Below are 13,251 nucleotides of genomic sequence, written 5' to 3'. Positions count from 1 at the left end.
GAAACTGGTTAATAAGAGTGATTATTTGTGGTGATGGTTGAAACAACAATACTGAAACACATGTTGGCAGAGGTACGTGGAGACTTATTAATTTCTGAATTAATAAACGTTGTTGTAATGCATATTGTGGACACTGGAAACTAGGTGATCACTATTGCCATTTCTGTGGCCACAAGTACAAGATGGATGATTAGAAATATGAAACCTATATTTGTAGGCCGGGGTTAAGGAGTGATTAAAACGTAATCGTATTATATTGATGATGTGCCGGCGCGTGTACGTACCTTTAAAAAACCATGCCTGTATTGGGATGAAAAATGAAAATGAAAACCTACAACCTGTTTTCCAGTCATTGACCGGGTCAGGAATGTAATAAATGAAATATATATATAGGCTGTTATTACAATGGGGTCGCCACTCCCAAGGTGATTTATATTAATGAGTGATAAATGTTATGAAATGATAATGAAGAGTGTTGCTGGAATGAAAGATGACAGGGAAAACCGGAGTACCCGGAGAAAAACCTGTCCCGCCTCCGCTTTGTCCAGCACAAATCTCACATGGAGTCACCGGGATTTGAACCACGGTAACCAGCGGTGAGAGGCCGACGCGTTGCCGTCTGAGCCACGGAGGCTCCTGTATTGGGATGTTGGGCTGTAGTTGATGATAGTATTTTCCTTTCGCACCTGCAGAAAGTTGCCATAATGTTTGCCAAGCCTGATTAGCATCTATCTTAATGCGAGAAAAGAGATCAGAAAGCGGAATTTTGATTTGTAGTAGGTTTGAGGTATCATGACTTGCCTCCTTTGCTGCAGAATTGGCTTGATCATTACCGTAATGATTAGTATGCCCTTTTATCCAGATCAACGTAATATAGACGCCTGACTTCTCAAGTTGATAAAGCAAGTATTTAACCTCGTATAAATACATATTGTGGGATTGTGAAAAAGACTGTAAAGCCTGGAGAACACTTTGGGAATCTGTAAAGATATTTATCTTTCGGAAACCAAGACGTTGGACATATAATAGCGCTTGATAAATCACATATAGTTCTGCTGTAAATATAGGTATAATATTCGGTAAAGGATATTGAAAACTTATGTGTGCTTGAGGGTCAAAGAAAGCTGCTCCTACTCCATTAGGGGATTTCGCCCCATCAGTAAATATATTATAATCTTGTGGGTTTAATGATCCTTTAAATTTTTTGTGAATGAGGTTATTAGATTCTGTTCCGCGGGAAGATTGAGCAGATGGGAAAGAAGAAGGTATAATTATTGACGGTTTGAAAGTGAGAATGTTATAACTGTATGAATACATAATTAAGCGAGGTGTTCGTAGGATCGAGTCTTGAATATTCTGCATGTCAACATATGCCATGTATATAGCTGGGTATCGTCTATTTGTTGGGGGACGCTGGTGGTAATATTCATACAATAATTTCAGCTTAGGAATTATCATGGAATTCGATCGAGCTATATGTTTGAGAATACATTTTTTTGCTAGTTTTAACCTACGAATGTGAAGAGGTGGTTCTGTAGCTTCAACTAACAGAGCATTAGTGGGTGTAGTTTTGAGTGCACCAATACTTATACATAAGGAGGAATATTGTATTCTATCTAATTTTAAGAGAGTTTGTTTAGGTGCTAAGTCAATTATATGTGCACTGTAATCCAATGTAGATCGAATTGTAGCTCGATATAACTGTAAAGCTGAGGAAGCATCTGCTCCCCAATTACGCCTAGTTACTGTTTTCAGGATTAAGGGTTATAAATTTCATGTTGTTGGTCCGTATTGAACTGAGAATAACATATGAGTAACAACACAGTAAAGGTTTCCACCTATTCAATACAAAATATATTCACAATATTTTAAAATTACATGGAACTAGTTTCGACCCATCTAGGGGTCATCATCAGCCACATCAAAGCAAAGATCACTCTTGACGAAATCCTTTTCCGAGACAATTACCCTTTCTCCCACACCCTTCAACCCCACCTTAAGCCCTCTTCCCCTCCTAAACCACCTCCACTCTTCCTAAGCTATATATAATTTTATGTGTGTCATTTCACATTGCATTCTTCATTATTAGGACTTACTGTTTTCCATGATTATATAATTTTTACAACACTAAGCCCCCTTTTATACTTTGTTCCAAACCTCTTATGTTTATTCCTTGTATATTTATTAGCTATTACTCACCTGTTCCATACTAACATCTCTTTTCATTTACCACATTCACTTGTTATTCCATAATAATCTTACTGTTAAAATTAACATGTTCTTAGGATTTCATCATGAGTGATCTTTGCTTTGATGTGGCTGATGATGACTTCTAGATGGGTCGAAACTAGTTCCATGTAATTTTAAAATATTGTGAATATATTTTGTATTGAATAGGTGGAAACCTTTACTGTGTTGTTACTCATATGTTGTTTTCAGGATGTTAAGATAACCTTCTGACTTTCGATATAACCACTGAAGCTGAAAATTCCAATTTAGATTTTGATCCAGACAAATACCTAAATACAGGTGTTGTGGGACAAAGGGGATACTATAGGCATCAAAAGTGATAGGACTTTTATCAAACACTCACTTGGTACTGAAAACCATAGCTGCACACTTAGGAAGTGAAAGGTAGAGGCCATGGGAAGTTAGCCACTGAAAAACAAGACACATGACTTGCGATATTGTGTTCCTACAGGTGTCAATGTTAGTATGGGAAAAATAAATTACATAATCATAGGCAAAAGCTATTATACGTGCATAAGGGGTTACAATAGTTTCTAGTTCTTTCATATATAAAGCGAATAATATTCCACTCAATATGAACCCCTGTGATAAGCCACGTGATGTTTGACGACTGTCGATTTGGTATTGAGCACATTTTAGTGTTATTGTACGGTTTGTGAACAATTGGTGCAAAATAGATATAAAATTAAGTCATGGATTTCCTTTTGATTTTGCCCATAAAATATGCAGTAAGACTAAATCATAAGCACCTTTGATGTCCAAGAAAATAGCGATAGTGGTTTGCTTCCTCCATCTAGCTAATAAAATATCAAGGATCAATATTGTGATAGGATCTTGTGTACTGCGTCCTCGCATAAAAGCAAATTGATACTTAGGAAACATGTTATAATACTCCAACGTCCACACAAGTCTTCAAAGAAAAATTTTGCAAAATGTTTTGCGGATGCATGAACCTAAAACGATTCCTCGAAAATTTTCTGGCACGTTTGGATGTTTGTAGGGTTTTAATATTGGAGTTATAAAAAAAAGTATTCCATTGGGGCACTTGAATGGAATTGAGGATATCATTATAATACTGCATTAATAAAACCTGAGCTTGGGAGGGTAGTAATTTAAGCATGTTATGTAATGGCATCTGGTCTCGGTGATGAACTATTTTCATGGGATATTACTGCTTGAAGTTCATTATAGGTTATTGGTTGTAGCAATGTAGGAAATTGACGAGGATCATGAGCTGACGGGGGTATAAATGGGGGTATTGCCGAGGCCGGGGTGATCGACTGTAGAAATTCTTCTAATACCATACGAGGAAAAGAATAGTGGGTTTGATATTGGAACGTTCGTGTAATCATACGAATGGTGTTCCATAATTGAGCAGAAGGTAGGTGAGGGGTTAAAGAGGAGAGAAATGCTTGCCATGCCTTACGTTTTTTGGAATTAAAAATTAGTTTCGTTTTCACGATATGCTTACGTAATTGCAGATAATTATACTGAGTCATGGACTTACGATATAATTTGAATAACAGTTTGCGCCGAGATATAAGATCGTGACAGTCTTTATCCCACCATTTGATTGCGGTAACTGGGGGAGGTCTAAATGTCTTGATGGGTCTGCAAGGGTGGAAAGTATTTAAATAATGGGTCAAAAAGGCAAATAAGGATGGAAAAGTTATGTTGTTACCATGTTCACGTTGCAGGATTTGATTAAGATAAGCTTGGGGATTAAAATTTTTATATGAGCGGACGTTACTTAATGTTTGCAATGCTAATGATGTCGGGCCACATTTACTAAGACCATACGTGATGATGATAGGGAAATGATCGCTAGTGTGAGTATCTGCCAAAGTATGCCATGTGGTAACTGGAACCATGTTCGTACGGCAAAGTGTTAGATCGACCGCGCTAGGTGGGGAACCGGGAGGTGTAATACGAGTCGGAGAGCCGTCGTTTAGAATTAAAAAATCATGTCTATTGGACATTAATAATAAATTTAACCCTTTTGCTGTATCTGTTGCACTTCCCCATTCGGTATGATGACAATTGAAGTCTCCCACAATGAAGATGTGTTGAAACTGTTCAAATTGAGCAAAAAATTCCGCCCATTGTCCTTGGGTGATATATATTTGCGGAGGACAATATAGATTTAGAAAAGAAATATTATTATAAATAAGTCCTACTGCATAAGTGTGCGGTATCAGATATTGAATAGATAACGTAGTATAACTTAAAGACTTTTGAATGCACGTGGCTACCCCGTCATAACCGTTACCATCGTGTCTTATGATCTGATAGCCAAATAATCGAAAATGAGAGTGAGGTTTAAACCATGTTTCTTGTAAAAATATAAGATTAGCCTGAGTCTCTTCTATTAGTAATTGTAATTCATGCCGCTTGGAAATGACACTTCTACTGTTCCATTGTAGTAGTCTGATCATGAACTGATAGTCATGATATGATCCCTTAATTTATAAATTACATTAATAAGTTGGGGTTCTTGACCCAAGACTTGTATTAACATTACCAGGATGCGTTGTATTTCTTGGTGAAGGTATTCCTTCGTTGGAGTATAATTTTCGGCCTGAGAGGCTGAAATATTTCTCTGCCCTTGGTGTTGGGGCGTAGGTTGAGTGTGCAACACTGATTCAGCTGCCGCTGATGTACTTGGTAGCGAAGTTAGCTGCTCTGAAGGTACATTTTCGTTCTGGAGAATGGCTAAATAACCCTGTTTGTCATAACCTGGCTCAGGCGCTGAGGGCGGAGATTGCAAAACAACCTGAGTAAACTTACGCTTCCGGGGATTTTCAATCGAAGGTGACCAATTTTCTTGCGATAATGGGGGAAACTGGTTCGGTTGTTGGTCTGGGTAATAAACTGGAAGTGCTACCCGAGCTTTTGCCTCAGGAAATGAAAGGTATTCCTTACTCATGAGTTTTTTTAATTTGAACTTGGTATTTATGCTCGGGACAGTCCAGTGATCCCGTGAGATGGTCTTTTTTGCAATAGGCACGTTGAATGAATTGTTCAGTACACTCGTTAGGTGCGTGTAACTGTGAACATTTACCACAACGGGAATTGTTTGCTTGACATTGCTTTACGGTGTGGCCATATCGTTGACACTTTCTGCAACGAATAGGTGAAAAAATGAAGGGTTCTACATCCATATATACTTTGTACAGAGCCATCTGTTGAGGAAGCATTTGTGAACGAAAAATAATCTTAATAGAGCCGGTAGGAAGATAAGTTGTTACACCGTCCTGTACGACTCTTTGATTAAGCCTCTGAACGGATTTGACCGGTACTAGAGTATCTAGATGGTTGAGGAGTTCCTCATGTGAAAAGTCCTTATCAACACCACGTATTATTCCCACTCGTAATACTTGTGACGAGGGAATATACGCCTTGATTTTTAATGCTTTTAATATAGAGTTACGCACGCATTAGCTTGCATGGCAGTATGAAAGGTCGCTTGTATCCTGTTTCTGCCCTTGCGTTGAAGTGATTTGACGTTTAAGTCCTGTTCATAAAAACGGCGACCGAGGGCCATGGGGTGTAATCTACCGACATTCTTATCTACAGTGGATTCTACGAAAACTACATATGGACCATGGTGGAATTTATTATAATACTCAGGTGCAGTAACCACTTGCTGTATTGTTGATTGTTGATCGGGCTGGCCTTCAGTAGAACGAAGTGGAGTTCCTATATCTGGATTTCGCTGATCACTATTGATTGAATTGGGTAGCGGAGGTTGCTCTGAATCAGAAGTTTTATCGGAGATGGAGTCCTCCTCCATTTGAACTTCAATTTCACTCTCTACTAATATCTTATCACCTGTCACTGTCAATGGCCCTCCACTGGAGGCAGCCATGGCCTACCGTCCACTCTCCCCACACACACAAAAAGAAAACTAGTCACCAACGCCATACACGAATAAGACTCACTCACGAGCTATCATACCGCACGGCGAACAAACACGAACTGTGACGTGGTATTGCAATGCATCTGTGTGCCTCCCACCAACACCCAGTTGGCTATCAACATTCGTTCAACTTTGTAAACGATCGGGATCTTTCGGCCGGCTGTGGTGGCATGTGTATCAGCTGGCTGCTGGCAAGTCGGCTGTTTCCTGCATAGAGTCGGGAAGTTGTTTTTATTCACCTCACTAATAATGGGCACGGAAAATCTTATCAGTTTAGTTCAAAAACGTAATTTCCTCTACGGCAAGACCCATAAGTATTATTGCAACAACAACGCAAGAGAGAATGCCTGGAAGGAAATAAGCAAGGGAATGAAAAATCAAACAGGTTAGAATATTCAATTTTGTGGTAGATTAAAAGTAATGTTGTGGACAAATACACCTTACGGTTTTTAATTAATGTTTAGGCCACCTCCATTAATGACTTCACCCTGTCACGGCCCGCAAATTACTGCATTAAAGTTTTCTCAAACCATCCATTGCGTGCTTTATGTTTCCCACGTAGAATCCTGTTCGATTCTATTCCGCGAGATGGAACGGTGGAGTGGAAATTTCGACTGATGGGTTCGATTCGATTCCACTAGGTGAGAGTGAGAATCTGCTGTCCGTGTTGTCATAGCGTGATGTCATATGGCCTTGGCAGGCCCGCACATGACACCAGACACACACAGTGAGCGCGTGAACAGTCTAACACAGGGTGCAACTTGCGCGGAGACTGGAGGATTCTAACCATGGGCTGCTTTGAGCGGACGTTTTCTATCTCAAGGGGCTCTAAAATCTGAACTGTTCAACTGGGAAATATATTTACAACAGAACACTTTAAACGGGAAAAAATATACATATATCTTAATGCAACTGATCAAGAAACCAAGAATATCACACTTCTCAGGCGGGAAAACTTCTTATGCGGGAACTTCTTAACATAGTTTCACTGTACTTCAGTTCAATTTTGCTTAGAATTAATTATGAGTACATTTTCCAACTAAAAGGTGTTATAAAAAAGGGGAGGGGGTGGGGGAGCGGGAGGGAAAGAGGGAAATTTTTAAAAAGAATGATATCTGAAAAAGCACTAGACACACATTCAGCATAATATATCTGAATAATATACAACATTTTGTACATACACAGTGTAACTTTTAAAAAAAAATTTTGTTGCAAAAATAAGCAATTCAGAAAGTCATGAGCAAACTCACCGGACGGAGTGATGACATTGGCGAAGAACATAGCGATGGCAATCAGCAAAACAAGTGGAAACTAAAACAAATACAATGTTTCTCTGAGTGATCAAGGGAGGAAAAATATTCTGGCTACACTCCTAAAGTTTAGCACTATAGTAATATGATGTACATAATTAAAAATATTTATAAAAATGTAACCAGGAAAAAACAAACATTTTGTAAACATAAAAATTTACAATGTATTTACTTCTTAAAACTTTAAAAACTATAAATCATTTACTATTTCTTTCTTTCAATAATTTGTTATTTCTGGGCTAACAAAACACCCCACCATGATATAAATTTTAATAACTAGCTGTAGTATCCGGCATTGATAAGGCAATCACTTAAGATGTGCATGATGTCATTTTTATCCACCCCTCACATTGCTCCTCAGGTTATAAGTCACATAAGTGGGCATGCCTTTCCCTGTCAGCAGCTTGTCATGATGTACCCATTTTCTTACTCTCTGTGGCCCTTTGCAGTTTCTACTTTATTTTCATTATTGCTGATCTTCATTTGATCTCTTCCTTCCGGTATAAAAGAGCACCTAGTATCAGGTTAATACTTACAGAAATACTGAGAGGTGAACAAAGTCTTTCAAATGTTGCTGGAGCGATCTCCATAGCAAGTCTCTTTACAATCTATAGAGTTAGTTACTGGCTCTTGGACTTCAACTTTAACATGACTGCCATTGATATTTCCCATAATTTTCAAGGTCTTGGAAAAAGATATAGAACAAAAATTCGCCATGAGCTATTTTTGTGTAAAACCAACCGAAAGATACATTGAGTTTTATACCTTAGGCCCCTTCTAAGCACCCACTCCTGGTGAAATATTTTGGACAACTGAAATACCAAGTTTCATTAAAATCTACTCATCTATTTTCTCGAGATACTGAGATCCTTGTCTATTGCTCTTATTCTTACAATTATTTGGCTGATGATGTCCACAAGATAGACAAAACATGTACCGATATTTGTTAATTGTTAATTCAATAAATAAAAAATCTTTTAGTTTTGTAAAGGTGGAACATTTGACTACACTTATTGATTAAGTATATTCTCTGAAAGTTAGTTAACTGACTTTGTTCCAGACATGGAATTCCCTCTTTCCAAAGAGTTTTCCATTTTCAGAACAGACTGTGTGGGCGGGCGGGGAATTCCCCGGCCGTTAAATCCAAATGGCGCTCTAACCTACGTACTGATTTAAGTAGTGGCTGTGAAGCCGTTTGGGTAGAAGTGAAATTTCAGCATTCCAAATATCTATTTGCTTGTTCTTACAGACCACCTCAATCAACCCTCAATAATTCTGAAAATTTTCCCTCTTCTGTAATGAAAACCATTAATCTGAATCCTAATGTAATTATACTGGGTGACTTTAACCTCTCTATATCTTGGAATCCCCCTGCGCAAGGTGTCCCTTCTAATAGCCTCAACAAGTGGCACCTTGACCATTATATTATGGGCCTAAGCATCCAACAATACGTCCATGAGAACACATGTGGGGGATAGTCTTCTTGACTGCCTACTCTGCTCCATTGAGCCTTCAGTTATTTCTGTAGGACGAAATATTTTAAAATCAAACGATAAGTCTGTAGGGGCAACTTTCTCTATTGCCTCTCCCCGCCCCCGAAATGTCATCGACCCTATACCAGGAACTGTGTACCCATGTGGCGAAAGGTTGATTGGCAGGCTGTCAATCACACCCTCTCTCTTCTACCCTGGCACTTGCTGCAAGTGGGTGAAGTCCAAGAAGCAGTGGACCTGTTCTATGACTGGACTCGTGCTGCGATCCGTGACCTTGTTCCCTCTCATAAAACATCTGCCAGATGCCCTCCATGGAAGAAAAGTGACACCAAAATTGCAGAAATTAAGAAACGAAAGCCTGGAAAGACCAGAAAACACCATAAACAGCTTCTAAAACGGGATTACCAGGACTACGTAAACTCTGCCTGCCTAGAAGTGAGAAGTAATAGCAGGAGATTCTAGTCTCTGATAAACAACAGGAAAAATTCAAAGCGTGTGCCAGACACAGTAACTTGGGGTGATAATTTAGCCAGTGGTAGTAATAGACCGGAAATTTTTAATGATTACTTTGCGTTTAATTTTGTTGCACCTGTTCAGTTCCCAGATTTTCCATGTATTGATTCTGTTCCTTCTCATAGTCTCAGCAATCTTTCCACCTCTGAGTCAGAAGTCTATTCTTTACTTTCCTCCCTGCCAGAAAATAAACCTACTGGTCCAGATGGTCTCAGTCCTGTCCTCCTTAAGAATACTGCTACGACTCTTGCCCATCCTATTGCTGTTATATTTAACCGTTGCTTCTTAGCTAGCTACTTTCCTGATGACTGGAAAATCGCTAACATCACTCCGGTTTTTAAAAGTGGAAAGAATTCTGATGTCAGAAACTATCGCCCGATTTCTATATTACCTACCCTGTCTCTCATCTGTGAAAATATTATTCACCAGAGTCTCCTTTCTCTCACCCTTCCTTATATTAATGCTCTCAAATGTGATTTTATTGGACGATAAATAATATCACATGAGAACACGTACATTTCCTTGTGTAAACTACTTTATTGTCAATGTAAGTCACAACACACAATTACACACAATAGCCAGTGACACTACAACACTTAATAGCGGTGTACCCTGAAGTAGATTCTGACAAGTACAGATATCAACAACACTGACTCGCTCACTGTAACACACATACTCTCTCTCTTGAACTGACTGCCCCACTGACTGACAGCTTGATATATATACGGTTCGATCAACCTTCTAGAATTATTGATTTCTGGAAGGGTTCTTAAAACACTCTAAATGGAACACACTCAAAACATCGATTGATCAGCTAGTCGAATGGAATACTCCAGTAATGGATCCAGCTCAAACTTTCAATTACTATTTACCAATGCATATGGAGATCTCTCCAACATTCTTAATGCCTCTACATATGTCTGGGCAATAAATCTTACAGTAAGTTTCCATAACCCTCCGTATGTACCAAATTATAGCAGAATACACCTAATATATGAACATTATGGAGTTTTCTACAGCTTTCGACTATACAGATTTTGAGATTAGACTATACACAATACATATTTGAGGTTATACAAATTTATAACATGTATTTACAGGGAAACAATGTTTAGTCATATTTAACATTTAATAAAAGATCATTTAACATATAATAAATTATAATTAAAACATATTAAACATAATAACTGAAGGTTTTACAACAGTTAGGATGCCGTACCTATGACAATATATCGTCCCAGCAGCATAGTTTTCTTCCTGGTAGCTCCTGTCTAACTATACTGGCTGTTCTTCTTCATCATGCAACATCTGCTCTTAATGCCGGTTCTCAGCTGGATGTGTGCTACATTCATATTGCAAAGGCTTTCGATACCATAGACCACGCACTTCTTTCCTATAAACTCTCACAACGTTTTAATATCCATGGTCGCTTCCTAACTCTCCTGCAGAGCTTCTTCAATACCAGAACTCAGTGTGTGCTTCATGATGGATTCAGTTCGACTCTTTGTTATGGTACATTCCAGCATCCCACAGAGCAGTATCCTAGGTCCCCTTCTTTTTGTTCTATTTATTGACGATCTCATTAATACTATATCCTCCATTTCTTGTGAAATTCTACTATTTGCATATGACTGTAAAACATTCAAACAAATCGATTCTCCTTACAGAGTGGGCTTAACTCGCTCTCTGAATGATGCTCCACATGGCGACTTAAGTCTAATCCTACCAAGTGTTCAACGCTTCAACTTGGCGAACGAAATGGAATTCGATGGGGAGCTATCAATATTAATGGGGCTTATGGAAGAAAGAAAGTAGAACTGGCTGAATCAGCAAAGAGGATGCATCTGGATGTGCTAGGAGTAAGTGATATTTGGGTAAGGGGAGATAACGAGGAAGAGATAAGAGATTATAAAGTGTACTTGACGGGTGTTATAAAGGGAAGGACACAGCCTGGGGTAGGGCTCTATCAGGAATACCATTCACGCAACATCGTTTCTGTTAGGCACGTAACTGAGCGAATGATGTCGGTAGATTTGTCAGTTGGAGGAATTAGGACTAGAATTGCGTCCGTATATTCACCATGTGAGGGTGCAGATGAGGATGAAGTTAACAAGTTTTATGAAGCATTGAGTGACATGGTAGTCAGGGTCAACAGCAAGGATAGAATAGTGCTAATGGGCAATTTCAATGCGAGAGTTGGGAATAGAACTGAAGGATACGAAAGGGTGATTTGTAAATGTGGGGAAGATATGGAAGCTAATGGGAATGGGAACAATTCCATCATCCTACAGTCAATTTATTTTTATCCAACAAATCTATCAAAAACACTTCTGAATTAATCGACAAATTAAAGAACTTTGACATCCAACCAAACTTTTCTCTCCATTCTTTTGACATCGTAAACATGTACCCTAGTATTCCAATTTCCAAATTATTCCCCATAATAAACAACAACTTAAACAAATTCAGTAATCTGAGTAAACTAGATATTCAAGATTTCATGTCAATCTTAAAATTGGTTCTCAACAATAATTATTTTACCTTTGACAACACCATTTATCAACAAGATGGTTTAGCTATGGGCTCACCAGGCTTCAGGCATTCTAGCTGAAATTTTACCTCGACTTCTTAGAAAACACAAAAATTAATAATAATAATAATTTCTCTAACATCCTCTTTTGGGCCAGATATGTCGATGACACATTAGTAATTTTAAACGCAGAATCAACCAACGCAGCCTCTACACTTCTTCTCCTCAACAACATTGACTCTAACATTAAATTCACCCTCGAATCAGAACACAACAAAACTCGTAATTTTCTAGACTTAACCATTACTAGACATCCTTCTTCTTTATCTTACAAAATTTTCAGAAAACCAACCCAAACTGCAACTACAACAAGATTCTTCGCACCCTCATGCACATAAACGTGCTACTTATAACAGCCTAATTTTCCGTGCCTTCAACACCCCTATGTCTAAAAAAGATTTAAATAATGAATTAAACACCATCCGCAACATCGCTAAATTCAATGGCTATAACAACTCCTTCATAAACCGTATCATCAACAAATTCAAACACCGCCCTAAAACTACTTTATCTAAAGACAAAACCAAACCCACTGCATTTTCCACTTTCACTTTCACTCAAGAAGCTTATAAAATAACTAATGTTCTTAAACAACATAACATGAAAATTTCCTTTAGAACCAATAACAGAAAATTTTGATATATTACACAACTCTAAATCACTAAATAAATCTAATGCTTTTTCAAACTCTGGAGTATACAGATTCAAATGTAACAACTGCAGCTCCTCGTACATCGGTCAAACTGGCCGAAACTTCAATATCAGATACTCCGAACATATCAACGCCATTAAATACAACAGATTCTCCGCCATAGGACAACACATACATGACTCCAAGCACAATTTCACCAATGTTGAAAAAGACATGAAAATACTTAAAATCATTAACAGAGGTCCCCTCTTAAACACTACTGAAAATTGTTTTATTCACGTTGACCAATACTTCAACTCCAATTTCAACTTAAACGACATTTCTGAAAAACCCAACATCCTATTTGACTTCCTAATCCTTCTTCTCAAAAATTCCATATTTCAAAACCTGAATTCAATTTTCAATGCCTTACAAAGTTCCTACCCATATTTTGTACCTCCAGTAATCCACCCTAAACTACCCCTCCTTCATCCCTATCTTATCCTTTCTCACCACCTTTCAACTTTAAACCCTTTTAATCTTTT

The 13,251-nt window shown here is 38.2% G+C and overlaps 1 protein-coding gene across 1 annotated transcript in view; it reads right to left on the bottom strand.

Moving 5' to 3' along the window:
• The window catches only part of Sac1 (Sac1 phosphatase), a 273,269-nt gene that overhangs the window by 58,963 nt on the left and 201,055 nt on the right, over window positions 1-13,251 (bottom strand). Inside the window, exon 12 of the mRNA XM_067150216.2 lies at window positions 7,420-7,480. Within this exon, the coding sequence (XP_067006317.1) occupies window positions 7,420-7,480 (61 nt within the window). The remainder of the gene's footprint in view (window positions 1-7,419; window positions 7,481-13,251) is intronic.

Source organism: Anabrus simplex, chromosome 6 (assembly GCF_040414725.1).
Source record: "Anabrus simplex isolate iqAnaSimp1 chromosome 6, ASM4041472v1, whole genome shotgun sequence".
Taxonomy (NCBI): Eukaryota; Metazoa; Arthropoda; class Insecta; order Orthoptera; family Tettigoniidae; genus Anabrus; species Anabrus simplex.
Note: the sequence above shows the minus strand (reverse complement) of the source record. Positions and strands in the feature narration are given on the sequence as shown.